The 22,940-nt window shown below is 40.1% G+C and overlaps 1 protein-coding gene across 4 annotated transcripts in view; it reads left to right on the top strand.

Moving 5' to 3' along the window:
* Positions 1-22,718, top strand: part of fgf13a (fibroblast growth factor 13a) — a gene marked incomplete at its 5' end in the record, with an annotated part of 82,467 nt that extends 59,749 nt beyond the window's left edge. For all 4 annotated transcript variants that reach the window (XM_079228433.1, XM_079228432.1, XM_079228434.1 and 1 more), the window contains 4 exons: positions 2,442-2,552; positions 7,629-7,732; positions 17,799-17,997; positions 21,145-22,718. In XM_079228433.1, the coding sequence (XP_079084559.1) occupies positions 2,442-2,552; positions 7,629-7,732; positions 17,799-17,997; positions 21,145-21,281 (551 nt within the window). In that variant the 3' untranslated portion in view covers positions 21,282-22,718. The remainder of the gene's footprint in view (positions 1-2,441; positions 2,553-7,628; positions 7,733-17,798; positions 17,998-21,144) is intronic.
* Between the last annotated feature and the right edge of the window lie 222 nt (positions 22,719-22,940).

Here is a 22,940-nt window from a genome sequence, read left to right as displayed (position 1 = left end):
TCATTGTTCAAATTACCCTTAATTAGTTCATCATAGGTTAATGAACTATTCTGTATTATCAGTCTTAATATTACTACATGGCAGCCAGCCTATAGACTACTTAAATATATAGAGACACAAGCTTCCCAAGAGATTTAAAGAAGTAGGTCTTAACTTGTATTTAGAATTTTAAGCATACCTCACACTCCGCTCAAAATGTGCATTTCCCATATACTGTTAGTCAAGTTCTTTGTCGCAGATATGTATCCAACGGAAGAAAGAAACAATACTTGGCAGATAATGAGCAATAAGTGGTACCCACTTGTCAGAATTGAAATGATGAGCATTATAAGTTTACACTTTTTCTAACTATTATATTCATGAGCCAAGGTCCAGGGTGGCTCTTTAAGCACTTTCACTGCAGTGGTGTCCGATGTGTTGTCTTAAAGCACCCACTGACTCCCTAACAAACCCAGTGCAGAAGTGACATCTGATCGGATCACATCAGGCCCAAAGATCACCTCTTGTCAATTGTGTCATTTTATTCATGTTGTGTGTGGACATGACGACGACAAAGGGGCGAAGATTCAAATCTGTTTTCTTCCAAACTTTATTCAATCCCATTCATTTCCAACTGTTGTAACTCTGTACATGATGCACCCGAGTAAAGGTTTACTTTTAAGCAACAACATAACTATCCTAAATCTTTTAGCACCCCTCTCACTTCCAATGTCTATCCCTATCCATGTGGAGGAAGCAATGATTAAGAAGAAGGCGTTGTCCGTGTGTGACTTAGACCGTATAGTTTGGTGCATTGTCTGGTAATGCAGTGTGCACATCGGCCTGTGCCTTCTGTGTTTGCAGCACATGCTGACATATGTACATTTATCAATGTGTTCTACTGAAAAGTACAACGTTTTACAACAAATTATCATAATATTTTTGGTGTACACAATGAATAAACATCTCTAAAGCCAAAGTAACCCTAGTAAGGCAATAAATGATGGTATTGGAAGGTAAAGTGAGATGAAAGGATAGATGAAAGGTGTGGTAGACCACAGTAAAGGACACTCCACCAGGGACAGTAACCAGGAAATGGAGAGCACTTAGCTCTTATCAGACTCACACTGATGTAACACAGGCAGGCTGCCCAGCTTCAAAAGTAAATAATTCACTTCAAACTATTGTCTTTTAGTCTGTTGTGGCTCGTTTTTTATGTTGCTACAAACAGCCAAATATTTTCTTGCCCATTTGATTAGTAGCAATAACTATTTTCATTGAATCATTCTATTGTGTCCTTGTTTTAAATCTAATGCAGTAACAGATATGAAAAATGAATACAGCTCATGTTTTACTATGTCAAAAATAAGATACATTATGAGCATGGAAATGTTAATGTGCTTTAATTGTAAATTAAATTATATTCTATTATGTACTAAATAAAGATTTTTATTGAAATTTAGATTATAAAGTAGACATTTGTCTTTAACTGTACATATCCCAAACAAGTTTTCAGGAAACCACAGCATTTTTTTCAAATATTTTCTCTCGAAAAATCCTACTTTATTGAACAGTTGACATGCAGCGAGTGACAGGAAGCCTTGAGGGAGTAACAGGGGGTGACATAAAATAAATGTTCTCCGCCATCTTAGACCACTGAGTCACCACGTGCTGCGCTTCCAAAGCCATTTTTACATTTGATATTATTTGCTCCTGTCCACCTGTGGTCTTATATCTCTGTGGCACCAGAGGAGCAGCCTTTTGAGTCACCTCTGTTGCACTGTAGAGAAAAGACAGAAACAGTGTCTATGGATTGTAGAGACAGCAGCATTAATCAACTTAGGTCTTTCCATTGTGCCAATTATATACTAATATCAATCAATGTGTCGATCTTAAAGCTCACTAAAGCTTACATGTTATTTAATTGTTTCCATTCATCAGACGTCTTGCTATGTTGTTTACCCCCTGGATAATACAAAGTGAAATGGCCTATGTAAAGGGGCTGTAGGATCAGTGGGAATCTGCATTTGGGCTATCAGCAAGCCGAGAGCCTTTATCAGTTCTCTTGTTGTATAAAGAGGCCACCATGGCTGAGTGGTCCAGCCAATGTGAAACAATCTTTTAACAGCAGCTTCTCTGATGGCCGCCACATTCTGGCTCCTAAAATATTAAACAGGATTCCCTTAAAAATGATTAATTCATCTGACATGTTTTTGGTGATAACCATGCTTACTTGATTGACAGGTGTATTAGCCTATCACAGTCAGCCATCGTAATTGCTACTGTTTGTCCAACCTCGTGTCCACTACTGGCTTTAGTAACTTTTCAAAATTTCGGCATGCCGTGACCCAAAACTGAAGCTTCAAAATGTCCTTTTAGAAGGAGTGACACTGCTATATTACTGTTTTCCTCCAGTCCGTGTTTCATTCTTGTGTCTTCCTGTCTCTGTGTCCCCTCTGCAGAGCCCCAGCTAAAGGGGATCGTGACAAAGCTGTACAGTCGACAAGGTTTCCACCTGCAGCTGCAGGCGGATGGAACCATTGATGGAACGAAGGAGGAGGACAACGGTTACAGTAAGTTTCACTCTCATATTTTGTTCCCCTAATTTAGGTCATGCTTCCATTGTCCTGCTGTACCTTTGGCCGGGTGGAACCTTTCACCTTGCTACTGTCAATACGTTGTACTACATACAGGATGCATTAGCTATGGACTGTATGTAACAGAGTATCAACATTATGGAAACTCGAAAGTCAAGTGCATACACCTTAAATGCTCAATACTACATCTGAAGTACAGTGCTTGTTTTGATTTTCACTCCTGCGGATAAAAAGTATTGGTTCATAACACAGACAAAACATTTTCTTTGCCAGTGTATTTAAGCAGTGCAGTAGCGAGTAGCGGTTAATTTGATCTAATCAAAGTCACGGCAACCTTAACACTGATGATGATGATGATTGTATTTTAACTCTCCGACACACTGCCTCTGTTGTGAGAGCCAGTTACGTCTTATACTATCTGTTGATGCTTCCCTACCACTGCCATTACACCCACCAGCTCTTTATTTTCCAATAGACAAATTAGAGATCTCAATGGAAGAGTAACAGAACAGCCACTTGTCTGGTAGCAGCACAACAGAAGCAGACCACCGTATAATTAGGTATTTCAGTGAACACTGCGTGCTTTTGAGGATTAGAAAAGTACAGCAGTTAGTGACCTGATACCAAGAGAAAGATGACACACTGAAAGACCTTTGATGTAATACTAGCTGTGTAATCCTGACACTAAGCGGATGTAAACACTTCTGGAGCCTCTGAATTAGTTCCTCTTTATTCAATTACTCCCCTGGTGGAGATGGCGTGTGTATCTTACTGTACGTATAAATAGCAGCTCTGTGCTAGTGGGATGTTGCCGAAGAACAACAAGACCTTGTAATTTGTGTGCAATTTGTTTCCTAAATAAAGTTAACACTGAGAACACTGTGTAAGTAGAAATGATAATGAATGAATAATGAAGTCACATTCACACACACACACACACACACACACACACACACAAACACACACACACACACACACACACACACACACACACACACACACACACACACACACACACACACACACACACGTCCAACAGCTCACGTTTCTGTTGACTTACGTAACAACTGTCCCGCATTGGCAAGACAATTAAAGAGTGCTGCTGAACCGGCAAAGGAGAAAGAGTGAAGCTCTTTGCACTGCTCCAAAAATAGCGTTGTTAGGCGCTGGGTGCGCTTGTCTCCATGGTGACGGAGAGCGCAGTCCTCTTGGAGCTACTGGTGTCTTGTGATGGTGGGAGAGGACCTACTCAAATGCACACACACATATATATATATACACACAAATTATCTGATCTTTGCTATAGTAGCTTATTGAGAAGCCTTGGCCGTTTAGATCTGGTAATAAAGAAGTTTCATGACTTTCAAGTTTCATGAATCCCAGGGATTTCTCTCCCAGTTTCCTGTGTTGCATCACAACTGAGCAAAGCCTCTGGGTAAAAAAAGAAGAAGGCATTACTGTAAGGAAACTCTAAAACCCTTTTCTTTGAAAGAAAGAGGGTACTGTTCAATGTTCAAAATCCAGCCCATTTTCAGTCTTGTCCAAGATGTCCTCCTGCTCTTTGGAAATAGAAAATATTGTTTCGATTTGAAAGAGTGTTAACATGTCCAGTTTAAAAAATGTATTGTCAGCGAGATTTGAAACAATGTCTCATTCATGCCCATGAATTTGCTCTATCTTTTCAAATATTTTACTTAACAGTGAACCGATTTCTGTGTTCTTACTCTATTCATTACTAATGTACAACTATAATATCCCTTTTGAGCTTCCTGAACAGACAATGGTCAATAATAATAATAAAAAGTCAATAATAATACAAACAGTGCCATCCTTTATGCAACGGCACTATACCAACACAAATGCTGTTGATGGTCTAAATATAGTCATTTACCTAACTTAACCTAACGTTTTTCCTGAAGTAACTCAATTCAGCCATGTAGCCAAAGAGCCCCTGCAGTTGAACAGTAAGCAGATGACACAGATTCTACTGAATGTTGTCGCAACAAATTCATTTTTATCTGTGGTTCTGTCATATTTTTGCTGCTCCCAGAATGAGTTACAGATTGGATAAATGATTAAAATGTGATTAGTTCATTGTCACTTGATTGGTCATGACTTCTAGGCACATTGACAGCCTGCAAGCAATCGTGAGAAACTGTCCCTCAGGCCTCCTCACCCTTCTTATTCTATGTGGCTCTCTGCACTGGGAAAGGTCTGTGAGTGGGTGGCGGCCCCGTCATCCTCTTCAGGGTGCTCAGGTGTTTCTAGGAGCCAGGAAGTAATTGAGTTTCCCCCTCTTGAAAATCTGCATCAGCACACCGACTGGTAATCCTTCTGAAATGAAGCAGACTGCGGATGAGAACGTGTGCATCATGGTGGGAGTACGAAGGAGTGGAAACAGTGCAATTATGACGACAAGAACTGCTCAGGTAGAAAGATGTTTCAGTGTTGCTATACTTCATACCATCCCCTCTACCTCCATAAAGAGCAAAGCCAAGATGGATCAATCTGAACAATAGTTGTGGAGAAAGTTTGCCATCTGAAACCTGCAACCATGAACCTCCGCACTGCAGTATTGAAGAATGCTCTAAAAAGAAGTGAAAGTTTGAAGGGCATTTGTCAAAATGAAGGAAAACTACCAAACTGCCAAATGCTTCCCCACGCCTTCCAATTATATGTGTCGTAAATATTGGTGTGAACTAGTTCAGTAATTATGTACATACGCTAATTATAGTTTATGTTAGGGTTTAGAGAGGATGTTATTCTTCTTCGACTTATAATTGTCTTTGGTTTACAGTCAGTAAATACACATAAGCAGATGTATCATTGGTATGTCAGCTTAATACATGCACAAGGTTACTGTAGAGTGCATATTAAATACTGCTGTTATGAGGTTGTGTAGTAGGTCCTATCTCTTTGAGATATACCTTTTGTTGGCAGCATCTGCTGTACGAGCTGCCAAAGCAGGAAACACCCAAAGAGAAAATAGATACACCAATCTGTCAGAGAGCGACTCGTCTTTCCCCAACCATCTTTTGATCACTGTACCAATATAAGACTGTCACATGTGTTGGAAAAATGGAGCAATTTAGATGTGAGCTGAAGTCAGTTAACAAGGTAACTCAACCGTACCTGAGAATATGATTGAGGATTTAAGATGCACAGAGGACCGAGAAAGGAGAAGTAATTTTTTAGGAGAAATGGACAGTCCTGATTATTTTATATCATTATTAAATGAAAACAAGAACAACAGGAAAACTCTTGTTATCCAGTATGATACTACAGGCTAGACTAAAGCATTACACGTTTGCTTGTGCCCTCTGTTTTAGAAATGCTGCTTCTGATCAGCTGAAACACTATCCAATATGTTCGTCATTTTATAAATTCTGGCAGACAGACTCGTGGTTTTTATCTGCCTTTTGTTGCTATTGTTGAGCTACTCTGACTGTTTAATAATTTCAAACGTGTCATTGGTAAGTTGAGGATATGACATTTGAAAAAACAAAAAGAGAGAGAGAGAGATAGAAAGATAGAGAGGGAGAAGCAGAGAGAAAGGGAAGGCAGAGAACCACAAAGCGAGTGGTTCTGAGACTTTAACGCCGTTTCACTGAATCGGCAATATGCTGGCAATGCCTGTTTACTCGACCAAGTAAATACATTACACATTCCCGTGGCTGTTTACAATGAAAGCCCAGAGAGGGGGATGTCGGTAGTGTAAGAGCGATACGGGCAGATGAAATAGCCCATCAAAAAGCCTCTATAGTGCACTTGGCTCGAAGGAGTCTGCAGATAGGGATCTACTAAGTGGTTGACAAGAGGACCTATAGTAAGGGCCCACTCTGACTCATAGCTAAACTGGTGTGAGAATTAAGTTTAATTTCATCCTCTCACATCCCTATTCTAATGTGACAATGTACACTCTTAACAATCAAATGGGAAACTTGAGATAAATAGTGTCATTCTCCTGTTGACAGTATTTACTGGCTTTGGCATGAAAAAGGTATAAAAACAGAATCCAACAGCAGGGATGATGGCATCCCTGTTTGGCAGTGTATCCAGCAATAGTCAGAACAAAAGGCAGGAAGTTTCCTTTTTTGGGATACAAGCACAACTACAGACTTTCAGGTTGATGCACATGTGCTTTCCTCTACTCAGCCCGTGGGTTCCCTGCCAGCTTCTTATGAAACACACAGATACACTTGTATACAGTCCAGGCTGACATTAATTAGTAGAAGTGCACCTCATTCACCAGCTGGGCTGCCGCTGGTTCTCTCAGCCTCACGACTCGAGCTCAGCCCGCTGGTCACGGACAGGTCTATATATATATGTGTGTGTGTGTGTGTGTGTGTGTGTGTGTGTGTGTGTGTGTGTGTGTGTGTGTGTGATATCATGAAGCCAACTGTGTGAAAAGTGTTTTCTCTCTCTTTTTTTTACATAATGCTGCATTGCAACTGGCCCATAGCGAGAGCAGCATTGTCAGATAACAGCTGTCATCATATCACAGATTAACATTTGACCACAGTTTTGTTTTCATATTTCATTTCTTTTCATCTCAAAGAATTTTCCAAATTGTGTTTGCAATACTTAACTTCACACAGCCGTAGCTGCTTTGTCGTTTCAACAATTTCTCTGTGTTTGTCTCTTGTTACTAATTCCGTTCATTTGCTTTTTGAAACACCCTTGGGAGGAGAGCAACTGAGTCCCTGAGCTTATGTCGTACCTCTATTTGTGTTTTGGTTTTGACAGTATGCGCTTTGGGCTTGCTCTAAAATTTGGATTTGGTACATTTGTCCACTTTCTGGATGTGATTTTAATACGGAAATGTCAACGGCAGTATTGATTTAGCCTCTGTCAAGTTTGACTCTGTGTCTGGCTCACTGAATGTGCTATATATTTCAAGTTTACCAGAACCATGATAATTTATGGAATCTGCATAATATAATTTGTTCTATTATTCATTACTTTATTTTCAGAAAAAATTGTAACAAGTGTTTTAATCGAGATCAAAGTATAGGTTTTGTTTAATTGTTTCTGTTGTCTGTCTCTTTACAGCCGTGTTCAACCTTATTCCAGTGGGGCTGCGAGTGGTGGCCATCCAGGGGGTGCAAACCAAACTCTATCTGGCTATGAACAGTGATGGCTACCTGTACACATCAGTAAGTGTCCCACTTCCCTTATGTGTGCGTGTTTGTGTGAATGAGTGTGTATAGGATGGCTGACCTTCGAGTCCATCTGTAGGCAGAGAGATTGTTCGGTTTCCGGCAGACATCTGAGTTAATATGGTGACATGAGCGATTGGGAGAAACACAACCACAAACCTGAAAAAGAGAAGATGAATACTTTGGGGAAAGGATAAAACACGCCAGCCTTACTCTGATGAAAAAGCATCCTCATTTTCAGATGTAATTCAGTGTCAATATAGTGCCCAAGGATAGTGTAAGCAGGTGGTGCAGTGACATATCTGATCACCGCAGCTGGCTCTTTATCTTTGATTAAATGTGCAAGGTTATTAATAATTCAGTTGCAACACGAACAAAGTTCCAGTTCCTGTTAGTCTTCTTTCCAAATGCCACCATCACAATGTGTGGCAGGAGTCACTGGGAGACTGACAGGCTGGTTGGGTGTGCACCCGGAGGGCGTGCAGACATACACGTAACTGTTAACAAACAATCCTCATCATCAAATTAGTAAAGATTGTTCTCTATGGTAAAGGTCTAAGTAGGACAGCACAATGGTGATTGATGAAAACAAGCTTAGAAAAAGCAAAGAAAACCTAATGATCGTGTAGCTTTTTATTTTGCAGCTGCTGCTGACAAATTATCTATGAAATAGCTAGACAGTAATGTGATGAAGGAAGAAGGAAAACAGGCCTTCTGGCTCCTCTCTCTCTCTCTCTCTCTCTTTCACTCTCTCTCTCTCACTCTCTCTCCCACCCCGATTTCCCTCTTCTCTTCTCATACACACAAACACACAAATGAGCTCTCACCAAGCATTAGTTCAGTTACGTAAATGCACTTAAATGCAGATGGTTATATTATTAGATTTTGGGAAATAGACTCTGCTCTTTGAGGGAGATCTCAAAGAATCCAAGAAGCAACAAGAATCCTGCTGAAATGACTAACACCCTAAATAAGAATCACATGTAGCTTTGAGGAGATTGAGGTATTGGGGTCCAACAGTAGAACACCTGAATACTGGTAGCCGATCCGCTGAGGTTTACGCCACTAATAGTGAACCATTGACAGCCAATGATGTAAACCTTCGTGCTTTTCATGAACTAACACAATGCTATTGCATTGTGTTAGCTCATTAGTTAATTGCAAATTAAACAACATAAATGCATTGATTTCTTCAATAACACATGTAAGTAAAAGACTGCAATCACCCAGTGTTACATACACAATAACTGTATCCAATCACTTCATGTCAGTTAATAATACAGTATTAATATTTCAATAAACTAAACTCAGAGTGGCTATGTCAATACCCTCTGGTCCCATCTGGCGTGGAATGAGTTGCACACCTCTTCACTGAAGCCCTAAAGCTTTGAGAGTTGTTGTTGTTCTTGGTGTGCTCTGAATTAATAATTATGTCTGAAGGGGATCATCCATCTATCCATTACGCAAACCACTTATCCTATTTGGGGTCGCAGAGCCGATCCCAGCCGACATTGGGCTAAGGCAGGGTTCACCCTGGACAGGTTGTCAGTCTATTGCAGGGCACATATAGAGTCAGACAACCATTGCATATCCTGTAATGAATTAAATATTTTTAATTTGTCAACCAGCGGTTTTGGAATTACAACAGTACAACACTGGCAGGTTTTATTTGACAATTTGAACACAGTTGCGCAACCAGAACAATTGTGTTGTTTTACCCGTCATTCAGAGTTTAATAGTAAGCACAACCAATCGAGCTGCTGTTCATAGTAGGGATGTAAATATTAGAATTGGACTGATCAGTTAAAAGTAATATTCAAAATTAGCAAACAAGCTTAAAGGCAAATAGTGCGGGTCGAACATAAAAGATCAGCCTACCTTAAGTGAGTCTGAGCCAGAGTTGTCGCTAACTTCAGGGCTAACCTTCACGGAAATCAGCAGGTGGCTGGCAAGACAAAGGGTTTATTTTCATCGACATATAAACTGTAAACACACACTGCTCTGCTACGTTCACAGCTATTACCTTACTGCTGACTTCGTACTCATTGTCACACACACTCTCCCTCCCTCGACCCCTCCGCTAACGTTACACAGGGCTTGCAAATACACTGGCAGAAGCCCTGATGGAGTATGCCAGGCAGAAGCACAGCTGACAACCTGGCGGATGGATGAACTGGGGACTCAGTTGCCTGTTTTGTGCATACACCGTATGAATGGATTGAACTCGTTTGTGCATCAGTAATCATTGCAGCTGAGCGCCTTGTTAGGCACTTCAAACACAGCACCCGCTGCATGCAAGGCACTAATGTTGGCGGTTAATGATTGGTTAACATGGGTTGGCTCAGCAATAATTTGCATCCCTCGCCATAGAGATGTAATGTCCTTTCCAAATATATATGAATATTTTCATCAATTGAAAATAAATATCTAATAAATATTTAATAATTGTGTTTGGAGAAAAAAATCTCAACTGAAGGAGTGGCAATAGAATCACTGTAGCCTTTTGCAAATGTTGTATGGACTGCCATAAATACATTTTAATGAGTGCAGGCAATTGTTTGTCAACAAATCCATTGGGGTTGCTCCAGCTAAGCATGCCTAAAAGGAATATACAGGAATAATTTAAATAATCCATAGTCTTTCAACCCCTTCCCACACACACATAAATGGATGCAATGTATTTAACATGACTCCTCAACAGTAAACAGTACAGTATGGATCTTGCTGGAAAAGGCTCTATACAAGCAGTAGAAGCCGCAGTAGAAGTAAAGTCACATTTATAAACCTGCATTACTCTTGTTTTAGGCAGAAAGTGGATGCCAAACAGCTGCAACTACCATAGATGAGCATAATATTCTTCATAACGTTTTCTTTATGCAGCAAAGGTTCTTTCCCGAATCCTATTTTGTTTGTCGTTTATATGCTTTCATTCAAATCGAGAATAAGTAGTTTATATCTTACCGCTGCTAAGCAGATGATATCCGATTTTAATGTATGCATCCTTTTTGATCTTATGGAGAACATTAACCCATTTAGTGGTTCAGAGTGCTGCCACAAAGTTTCTGACCAGGTCCTCTTATCTCACACCCATCTTGATAAACCGTCTCCTCACCAAATTCAGAATGCAGTTCAAGGTCCATGTGATCACATTTAGAGCTTTCTATCTTTTTTCTATTTGTCACACACCTACATTAGTAAGATATTACAGCACTACATCACTAGATGGTCTCTGAGGTTGTGATTCAATTTTGTTTGTGTTATATCTTACTCCAGGCTTAGAACTAAAAGGCTCGATTCATTTGAGGCTGTGGCTTTTGAACCCACTATTACCACTTTCTTATATTGTGTGTCTTATTTCATGTTTTCTGTGTTGATCTTTAATTTGATCATTTTATCATCATTATATATATATACGTATATATATATATATATATATATATATATATATATATATATATATATATATATATACGTATATATATATATATATATATATATATATATATATATATATATACATATATGTATATGTAGATATATATAGAGTCTTTTTTGTGATGTATAAATGTGTTAAATCATAGTAAAATGGTGAGGAGCATAAAAGCTAGTCTAAAAAAATGAATAACGCTGGCTGCATACAGTGCATTATTGTTGCTCTTTTAAATACTAGCTCTCATATGAAATATAGTACATCCTGTAGGTGTTTAAATAGGAAGAAAGCGGTTGGGGGATGGGTTGCAGAGCTTTCCGTTTCAGCTAAATTAGAGAGGGAATCGAATTGAATGTGTAGCTGGCTGCTTAATAGTGCCTGTCTTGGTGGGATTGCTGCGGTGGTAAAGCGCAGCCTTGAAGCCACACATTGCAGCAGCCAATAGCAGGTCAGCTCGGGGGGGAGATTCCCAATCAACAGTGGAGAGACAACAGATGACGTATCGTGGGTGGGGGGATGAAGAGCTGCTGCAGGGATCTGGATGCCTCCCATTATTCTACTTGTGTGCGCAAGTGCATGCATGAATGTGAGCGTGTGTGAATGGTGAGTGAATGTTTGCGCTATCATGAATAGGATTCATATGTATAGTATATGATGTATAGTCAATTTACATTTTTAACACACATTCTAATGCATAATAAATTATAAATGTATATGTATAGTTAGGTATAATCTGATGTTATGTATTTTCTTGCATAGCTTAATTTGAGGGGCTTTTAGAGCATAAACCGGGCTGCCTCACATATGCATCATGGTATGTGCATCTGTTTGAACATAACTGTGTGTTCTGTAAGAGCATACACCAGGAAAAAGACAGAGGGTAGGAGAGAGAAACGAGGAGTGAGAAAAAGAGTGCTTTATGTGTGGGTGTGGCCGAATACACAAGTGAAAATATATATTCATCCATCAATGTGTGGTAGAGGAAGAACCAATTCATATGTATTTTATTTCACAATCTTGTACTGTTTGCCTCTCTACTTAAAATAAATAAATAGTGGAGCTATTAGGATTTTCCCAATACCCTCTAACACATCTTAAGCAAAGCAGTGACTTTTTCTACAGGATCTGAATAACAAAAGCCTTTGGGCATTCTTGTTACGTTATAGATGTGTGGTTATATTTTTAGAACCTGAGCTAAGTGGTGTTCACATATCTCACAACGTGCCTTTGAAGTGGTGTTATTAATGTCACTGATGCTCCAGTTGAGTCTCGTCTAGACTGCTCTGTGAGACTGTGTGTAAAATGGAGAGTTCAGGGATCTTGGGGTGGAGATTTTTATCATAAATTGGCTTTGAGATTTACAGGCGTTTTGACCCAAATCGTCAGGCCAGTTAAATTCCTGCAATGGTCATACTTCCTGTGAAAGAGTCGCTGCATTAAGACTTTTCTCATTTACAAATGCACTAAACTATGAAAAGTAACATCATCTGAATAATGCACAAGAGGCAACAAAAGAATGATGAGGAAGAGGAGGTAAACATTTAAAAAAGGCTGCTGGATGAATGTGAATCCAGCATTATATCTAAACTCTCGCTCAAGTTAATTTAAGTATTTTCCGCCCATTCGAGGTTTAGGTATACATTTTCACTTTCAAATAACACTTCAGGGCAGTCACAGAAACCTTGAATAAAGGATGCAGAGATTGTGGAAGAGAATGTTAAAACCACATTGGACTCATTAAACTTGTATGCAGGATGACCACAAATAAACTTTAAATACATTATGCATTTGTATTTTAGCGCACCATTGCTAAATACGGAGTTGGCTCACACCCATGCCTGTCCATTCTTTTTAGCAGGCACAATGCCTTTGGTAAATAACTACTGCTGTAAGGTTCCACTCCATTGAGCTGTGTCATTAACTAGCTTGTGTTGTGTGTGTATGTGTGTGTGCTACTGGCTTCAACGTGGACCCTGTGTGGGTGTGTCTATTTGTGTTTGGTATTTGCAAGGGTCTTTTCCACCAGCTTAAAGCTCTCCAATGTATTCCCAAACAAATGAATACTATGAGTGTATTTTATCCTGAGCGAAAGAAAAAGGTGCCTTTTAATCCACTTCCAGTCTACTGAAAAGACTGGGACATTGAAAAGCTGGATTTAGGAAGATTTGTCTTCACTGCCCAGCCGTAGCATTAGCTTTTGTGGGTCTCACGAGCATTGATGTGTCTGCAAGGAAAGCACTTTATACCACTGACATAATTGGGGTCATCTTAGTATTCATATGGCAGCTGAATACACATGGGGCAGTGTGCAGCATTGATTTGGCCCGTCTTGTGAAAAGTCCAGCCAATACCTTCACAGAAGAGATCAGATCAATTATGCTAGTATTTCTTCTCCTACTGATTGGATCAGGAACCCACTACTGGGGCGTAATTACTCTCCTAAAGCCAACCAGAGTGCAGAGTTTGCATAATAATTTATTCTGTTTTTGTGACATGACTAATAATGTGACTTTCACGTCACAGCTACCCTTACCACTGCTGAATTGTGAAACTGTTATGAGTTGATAGTTGATAGAGCAAGAGAGTTTTCCCAGATGGACAGTGTGCGCCTGTTTGTGTGTGTGTTTGACATTAATGGATATTAAAAATGGGCTGGGAAAAATCCTTCAGTATGTCACATACTTGCATCAGCCTTTCAATATCCCCTTCCTATATGCAGTGATTGGATCATAAAGAGGCAGTGCTGGCATACCTTAAGCCGGGCTTCCCTCTCGCTTTGGTTAACTTACATTTTTAATCATTTCAATATATTAACATTAAACACAAATACAAAATCAGGTATGTCATACAACAAAAAAGCACAGAAAAAACGCCGTGGTGTAAAACCGTTCTATGCCTTTTGCCCATGAGATAAAAATGCTTAATAATGCTTAAATACTTAATTTAGAAAGACAGTATAAATTAATTTGTGTATGTTAGGGTTTGAAATGAACTGCGCTGAAATGAGATGTGCATGCCTTTAACTAAACACTGCTCATATCTACACGGACGCTATAGAAAAGAGGAACGTAAAGCAATGGATCTTTTTGTATTCAACTCCTATAAAAAGTGGAGCATTGTGTCGCAGAGCTCCCAGCAACACAAATATTAAACTCACTTCTCACACCTAATAGGCAGAGGTAAGTAACAGCTAACAGACTTATTTAAACAGGGGTACGCATGCATCAAAATCGTTGGTGTATCAAACACACCAGAGGCTTTCATCTAATTTTCCTTTCGCCCAATTGGTTCTTTATGAAAGGGGCACAGCTCCTAACAGCATTATGCACACTCAGACAAAGCTGTAGGCTAATATTATTTTACAAAAACGCTTGCCTGGACATTGTGTAAGTGAGGTTGCCAGCTGTGCATCATTTGGACAAGGACTTGTCATAGTTGCATATTTCAAGGAAAAAGCCCATGTCGTATAATGGGATCATTAAAAGTCCATTTAGCCAAACCGCCATAGAGACGTGGGGGGAGGAGGATGACACGACTGGGCTGGTATTATTTCGATGCAGATAATGTCCTGCTTTTTTATTTCTAAAGTGATTTCCCCTCGCTCCATCTGCCACTGGAGTCATGATTAAAGTGATGTGAGATTTTTTTTCACCAGGAGATTAGTTTCAGTGAACAATAGATATGCTATTGACTGAAGGAGATGCCACTGGAGCCCATTCAAAAGAATCTGAATGTTTCTGTCAGTCACAGTCCTGTTAGAATGGAAATGGGGATCCCCTGCCATTTGGCCCCTCCTGGTAACAGTCTGAGTGAGCCTGTCCATAGACCCACTCCAATACAGCAGTACCAGCCAGCAGACTCTCCTCCATCTTGGCTCTGGATGTGCCTGTATCTGTATGCGTCTGTTTATCAATAGACTCTCATTCTTCTCCAGGGCGAGTGCAACCAGCCAAATCCACATAAGCTCATTATTAGAGGTAGAACAGAACTCCTGGCTCGAGAGCTGAGCAGCTCCTTGTTTGGCTTTCACTTGCTGCCCGTGCATAACTGAGATGGATGCTGCCCAGCCTCTCCAAGACTGCTAATCGGAGCAAGAGAGCAAGAAGACATTGAGATATTAAGGGAGAAGAAGAGTCAAGCGATTTGTGTTCAGTACATTTGCACAAATAAACTGTAGTATACATTTAAACTAGCAGACTACTTGACAAATACTGCGATACAGTAGTTTACCCATGTGATCTGTCTATAAGAACCAAAGCACTCTTTAATGTGTGCAGCAAGACATTGCTGTTGTAATTGCAATATTGCTACAATCTGCATCGGTCAGAGGCAACAAATCTGGCAATGTTTGGTGTAAGGATTTGCATAACCCGTGTAATAGGTCCCATATGCCTACACAAAGACAACTATAGATTTTAAGACAGGAAATGCCATAAGTCTCTCCATTAATATGGTGAAAAGACCCACCGATAATTCATGTATTGTCCGATTTAATCTGGATGAAATTGTGTTGGCTTTGGACACTTTGTCTTATAGTCATTGTACTAGTGATTACTGCAGTTTGGTATTGGGCACCAGCAGGACAGTGGTGGAATATGGTGTGTGTTAAAGTGTGTGTATGTTAGGAAGCTCAGGAAGAAAGAAAAACTCATTATCCTTAACCTAACCCTGAATGTAAACCTTTATCTGAAACAAAGAGTTGCATGTTGTCATCTTACTTGACTATTCCCTCAGATTGTTTTGTCCTTGTGGCCTGAAGACTCATTTCTTTCTGAACCATCCCTGGTTGGCATAGCATGTATTTAAATGAAGCATTTGGTACACCTGTGAAGTTACGGTTTAACTGAGGCCGATCCAACAGGATGCATCTCATTGAGGCGATACGTCACAAACTTTCCGGACTTCACCTCTTCTGTCAGAGATGTTTGTCTGGAGTGGTCAGCTGAGGCGAGACCGTTGAGAGTGATGATGAATGAGTGAGGTTGTCAGTTACTGTAGGTGGGTCTGGGTTTTGTGCATCGAATGAGCACATGGTAGTATACCATATTGATATTTTAACATGTTCAACAAGAGAACATTACGCCGACCCATTACATGTCACTGTAGGGCTGCTTGATTATGGCAAAAATCTATTAATTATTTTGGGGAATATTGAGATCACGATTATTTAACACGATTACTCATTTACTTTAAAAACATCATGCATTTATTGAAATGAAAAAAAAAAGTTTGGGATGAAAGCTCACCACTGCAAAGTAAAGGGGTGTAATTAAAAATATAATTCGATTGAAGGCCCGGCCCTAGTTCACTGCTTTTACGTTACAAAGCTTGTGTGTGTTTTAACTGCATCGTATCCAAAAAGCTTCATCAGACATGAACTTCAGTCCTGTTAGCGCTGAGAGAGAGAAAAACAGAGAGGCTGTAATGGATGACTCCTTGTTTAGTAGTGACATGTTGTTTGTCATGATCTCACAGTGGGTCTTTGGCCCTGGGGATACGTCATCACTCTCATCATTGACACCAACCCAAGTGATGGTTTTTTCCCACTGAGTTAGGACTAATCCTGGGTCGGAAAAAGCTTCTAAGAGAGTTCACTCTCCCCTAATACCCCTTGTGAGTTTGACCTGTTGGCTATTACAAGTGTGCGATACTGTTATGATGGTATTTGCATTTTCTTTTGCATACAAAGTTTACTAAAACGAAAAGTTAAAAGCATGGCAAGAACAATATACTGCTGACTAGCATATATTGTCCCACTCTGTTTTGGAGACTCTCTGCCCGAGAAGCTCTACAATTTAGACAAACACGCACTCTCACAGACCAAAGCACACACACACGCACACACGCAAAATATTTCCCTTGGAGGACATAAACCCCACTGTTATAGCATTAATGGCCAAATCTTATATAAACTCTGGATACTAAACCACACAGAAAGGGGAGTCTGGTGGGTGAATAGCAAAGTCTCATGTCTCTGGGGAGTCTCCCCACAGTTCATTAGTGAAAGAGATATGGTCGTGCCCAGATAACATAGAAAGATAGGTAGAAACACCTCCTTGCATGCACTGCCCAAATGCACACAGATTGTATATCAGCCTACAGAGCCCCTTTCTAAAAAGTATTACATGATGTGACGTAGTCTAAAGGAAAGTAAGTACTTAAATACGTAGTATAATTAGTGACATGGCAGTACTAAATTATTGTGTCCAACAAAATCTCCCACAGAGCAGACAATACTGTGAAAGATAATGAACTGGCCATACATAATTACTAGCTTGGAGCGAAATGAGAATATACTCCCTATGTTTTATTAATGATCCTCTGTGTCTGTCATATCGCCGTTATCTATGATATAAAGTACTCCATTATTTACTACAGTAAATGCAATGAATAGTTTCAAAAGATTCTCAAGAGACCAACATTTTAAAGCAGGGGCTTGAGCTTTGAGATAACTTCTTCCCTCTTTTCGTGAGTTGAAGATGCAGTGTAATGTACCATTATTAAGTTGCACTCCCAAGTAATGAACTGTTCCATTCCAGCTGCTTCTGTTCATGTCACGATGTCAAACCCTCTGGAGACCTTGTGAATTACTGTCCAACATCTACTATGCTCTGTATCTCCTTTTCCCCCCAGGAACACTTTACACCAGAGTGCAAGTTCAAGGAGTCGGTGTTCGAGAACTATTATGTTACATACTCCTCCATGATATACCGGCAGCAGCAGTCGGGCAGGGGCTGGTACCTCGGTCTGAACAAGGAAGGAGAAATCATGAAGGGGAACCATGTCAAGAAGAACAAGCCAGCAGCCCACTTCCTTCCCAAACCTCTAAAAGGTAAGCCTGCCCTGATCCTCTTTCACACTTTACTGGTACATAATTAAGGGTTGAGTTATAGTCTATCAGTCAGTTCGTACAATGCCTGCTCCGACCACGGAAGTAAATGTAGTTGCTCCAAATGGCTTCACTCAAAAGTGGAGTGAAAAGCCAGACATCTTGGAGATGGGTGAGGCGGGATAATAGAAAACTGACAGAAATAGTTGTGTCAAGATTGAAGAAAAGAGTTAGAGAGACTCTTGCTAGTGGGTCCGTGTGAAGGGGGAGAGGGTTTCCGAAGCTATTCGAACATCCGACGAGCTCTGACTGAATATTCTGGCAGTGCAATTGAAATGCTCGGCATCAAAGATAAAGTGGCTGTAACTACTTAATCTATTGAGCAAGTTGTCTCTTTTATAGGTGTTTTTTTTATAATAAGAGACCTGCGCTGGGAACCACAAGTGTGTCTCTAATTAAACCTCCCCATTCTCTTACAGTCCATGTGGATATTCGTTTACTAACGAGCTGCTTTCTACATGACCCTCTGTCATTTAGCATTCCCCTTAGAGATGCTGGTGTTGGCCTAGCTTCCTTTTGCTGGTCACACTCCCCTGCAGACACAGCGAAGAGCTGAGCCATTGTCTCAGACCACAAGCAGCAGGAACAACTCGTTCTAATGCCTTGAATGAGGACTTTATTTTCTTTATATAGTCAAAGAGAAACCCACCCAAATAGACTATGTATGATAGTGTGGCAAATGTGGAGAACAGAGGAATAGAAAGGGAGAGGCAGAAAAGGGTCTCTCTGTTAAAAAGGCCACAGTTTCCTTTCATCTTCAACAAGACACAGATTTACCTGTCAACAGAGAGAGAGTCTGGTTTCATGAAAGAGGACTTTTTTTTTTGAGTAAGAAATAAATAAAAGGCTTGCAGCGCAAAAAGCCCAAACAATGATGAAAAGAGGGCAGTTCCTTTAGACAGCCGAGTATCACAGTTTAGATCCATCACAAATTGCTCGATTTATAGTTTTGCTACTTTATTGTGTGGTGTACACACACACTTTACTGTGTGTGTGTGTGTGTGTGTGTGTGTGTGTGTGTGTGCGTGCGTGCGTGCGTGCGTGTGTGTGTGTGCATCAACATGCCTACTGGCACTGTCAAGTTATTATGGTCTTCTACAGTAACTGTGTTAAAAGATAATTTAGTCGTAAACCCAGTCAAACCTTTTGGTTTCATGAAGTACCAGAAAAAATATTGTATCATACAATTATCAAGGACCAAGTGATTTTGGCGAAATCAAAATCAAGTTTTATTTTGATTTCAGTAAATAATTGGATTTAGTCGCAACATTGTTTCTTTACATTTTCAGTTTTTGTTGATGTCAGAAACCCGATAACTCAACTTTATTTTTGTTATTGAGGTCATAGTGGGTGGTGGTGAAACAGTGCATTCTTCCTACAGTTTCTTTTAAATAAACACTATGACTGTGACTTCATATTCTTAGTTCAAAATGTAGGACCTCTTCTGTTATGATCAGCCGTACAGTACAGTTTCATACACCTATGTGTTAAGGCTGAACTAAGGCATACATGCATGATTGTAATGCTGGATATTCCAGCTTGGAGCTAAACTCATCTATTTGCAAATGTGATGCTGCCCCTTCTTTCGTCTTTGGTGAAGCTCCTCCGGCCAGCAACGTATTAACAATCTGTGTCTGCCCTCCCAGATCACCATAATAGCTTTTCACTTTCATTTACTGAGCATTCTAGGGGGTTTCAAACACACTTATGAGCAATAACCAGGGAGTGATTGCCTTGCTTTATGCTTAGAGAAAAATACTGAAAAAGAAAGAAAGAGAATATCGAGGACAGCTATAGGCTGGGCGAGACAATAAATCTCACAGATCCCAAAACTATTACACTCAGCTGTCTTTGTTTTTGTATTTCATCTACAAGGATTAATCTAGTATTTTTGAAATACAACCACAAATACAAAATGAGAAAAATGTATATGTTTGTTGTATTACCCAAATATGTAAGTTATCCTCTTTAAACTTAAAATGATCCAGTAATGCACCATAATTACTAAATCGTGTACATCATTTAACATCCAGATGTAGCAAGTGGTTTGGAAAGAGCTTTGCAAAGGAACCAGAGAAAGAAATAAAGGAGAATTTGTTCCAGCAGCTCATAAAGATTAAGAGGCAGCGGTGTTACAAGACACCAATTAAAAAGCTGTATCTGTATTGGCAATGGCATCTCCTCCGGCCATTACTCACTACTCTGCTGGTTCCAGTCTGTGAGTCTCAGCCCACAGCCTCTCATTCTGTCTTCCTCTGGATGAAGAAAGTTCAGCTCACATCATTCAAACCCAAACAGGAAAGTCCTCTTACAATTCTTCTGGAAATGATTGATGCAAGACACAAAGAGTTGTCTTTATTAGAAAAAAAGTGTCTTTCAAATGGAGGAATGTGAAAAATGACTAGATGGATTCCTGTCTCAGTATAATTAGCAGCACTGGTGTTGAGGTGAAACCATAATTCCTAGATCAGGCGCCCACCAATATAATCATACAATACTGTCACTAACAAGACTGGAATCAATCATCAGCAGTTTCCCAGTGACACCTTGCCATTGATTGATGCGTCTGAGGATGGTCTCTGGATTGCTGCTGTGACAGAAAAATGCTGGGCTAAGTGAAGTGTCTAAAGGTTTCCTGTTTCAGCCACACACACTCTGAGGAATGAACATCAAATAGCATTCTAGGCAGAAGGGTGTTGACAACATCCTGAAACCAAAGACTCTGATTACTGATATTTCTTCCGAAAAGCGACTGCTGAGACGCATATTGGGCCAATGCTGCATACACAGCAAAGCTAGAGCACTAGCAACTCCTGAATTTATAATGCCACGCTATGAATATAGGATTTTCTTTTACTTCAGCATTAACCTAGTCTGCCATAATCTCTTGATTCAGCAGTTTGTGTGGAACTACAAGATCTCACGTTATGCCATCACTGGAACTACAGTATTCTCACCAAAACAGAGCAAAGTCCCACTTTATTGCTATTTGTGTATTACAAACCACGTTCCTCGAGTTCTGTTGTTGCTTGTCTAATGAGTACAAAAAAATCTGTTTGTCTGATTCTCACTTATTTTGTGTTTCCACAGTGGCAATGTACAGAGAGCCATCCCTCCATGACTTGACAGAGTTCTCCCGGTCCGGCAGCGGCACACCCACCAAGAGTCGGAGTGCCTCCGCTGTGCTCAACGGAGGCAAAGCCGTGAGCCAGAATGAGTCGACGTAGCCCGGCAGCCGGAAACCCAGGCCTTGGGGCCGAACCACGAAACCTTACCTCCAGCAGAGCACGAATACAAGCAGACTCATCTCAACGATCAGCGGTTCAGGACTAGCTACGACAACAAACCACAGACAAATACGCAGACACCATCAATAACTAACAGTTAGCTACCATCCTGGTCAGTCATCATAAAAAAACAAAAATCAATAGTAAGAAATTTAACAGCACATAAACCATTCTAAACATAAAAAAAAACAAAAAAAAAACACAATTTTTGTTTTTGTTTATCTAATACCTTGATCACTCTTTTGGTGATGATCAGTTAGCTCATCTTTATCATGTTTTATTTTTTCTTAATTTTGGTCATTTAGACACCAAGCACTCGTGCATCTGTCAGCCAGGGACAAGAAGTTAGACATGTTGGCATTCAGGGCTGCCAGTAATACTACTGGTCTACAAGGCTGCAGTGGTACAGTTCAAGCCCTGATCTCTGTCTCATCCATGCTTCTGTGAATACAAAGCCTATAAACTCCCTGGTGTGGCACAGCCTAGCGCTGCTGGGACTGTGGCCAGCCGGGCGGTAGCTCTCCTGCGTCCTAGTGCACACGCTCAGAGACTGAGCTCTCTAGCATGGGAAAATGAAGCCTATGTTCAGCTGACCTGAAATATATGGGACAGTGTGGCACTCTTGCAGTTTTTTTTTTCTTTTCAGAAATGCCACAGCTGCATCTTGGTTTTTGCAAATTTTCTGAATTAGCCAAGAGCTTTTTATTTGATAGCTGGTTTTGTTTCTGTCCCCTCTTGTTCTCTTCCCTTACCATTGTTCAGTATTTGTATTTTTGTTGCTGTTACATCATTGAACTGGGTTCCAGCAAACCAAAGACAGAACGAAAGAGTGTCCCTTTAAGCCGCTGAAAATCAAGCCAGTATAAAGGTTGGATTTTTTTTTTCATTGTACATTTGAAAGAAAGCAAAGTTTTTGTGAAAAAAAGGAACAACGGACAAAGGAAGTGATTTTAAATACTTTGGAGTTGGCAGCGTGCTTGATGTTGTGCTTTTTGCTGATATGCTCGATGACCGAGGATTGAAACGACTATTCTGTGTTCCCATTCCCTTCTGTTACCACTGTGTCACAATGTCTCCGTCTTTTGTCCTCGTGATCCGTTACTTCCCTCTGTGCTTGTGTCATACTTCGACTCCCCTGCCATCCTTTTTGTCGACTTCTGTTGACTGATACAGTTCACCATAGGAATATGGTGCAAGCCCTTTCCCAGGATGCTTGTTATGTGTTTGAGTAACTTATTGTGGTGACAATATTTTCTATATTTAAAAAAACAATACTGTGGACTTTTAGGTGGCTTAACATTTTATAGGACACGTCATATTTGTAAAAGTGAAAAAAAAAAGAAAAATAACATACACAAATTAACATCTTCCCTTTCTTGCACAGGGCATGTACAAACACAATTATGTACAAAAAGGACCCTTTTTGTGGGCTAGGTACTCTTCCCTTCAGCTACATAACTTCTTTCTGGTACATGCTTCTGGGAGGCTTTCTTTTCTTAGTTTCCTCCAGAGGTGGTTTGTATTAGATGAAACTATCTGTTGCATGGGAGAAAGCAGGGACATTCTGGTTTAAAGCTGCATGATGTAGGCTATGTGTAT

Source organism: Taurulus bubalis (assembly GCF_910589615.1).
Source record: "Taurulus bubalis genome assembly, chromosome: 13".
Lineage (NCBI taxonomy): Eukaryota > Metazoa > Chordata > Actinopteri > Perciformes > Cottidae > Taurulus > Taurulus bubalis.
The sequence above is the reverse complement of the archived record's forward strand: the minus strand, read 5'-3'. Positions and strand labels throughout refer to the sequence as shown.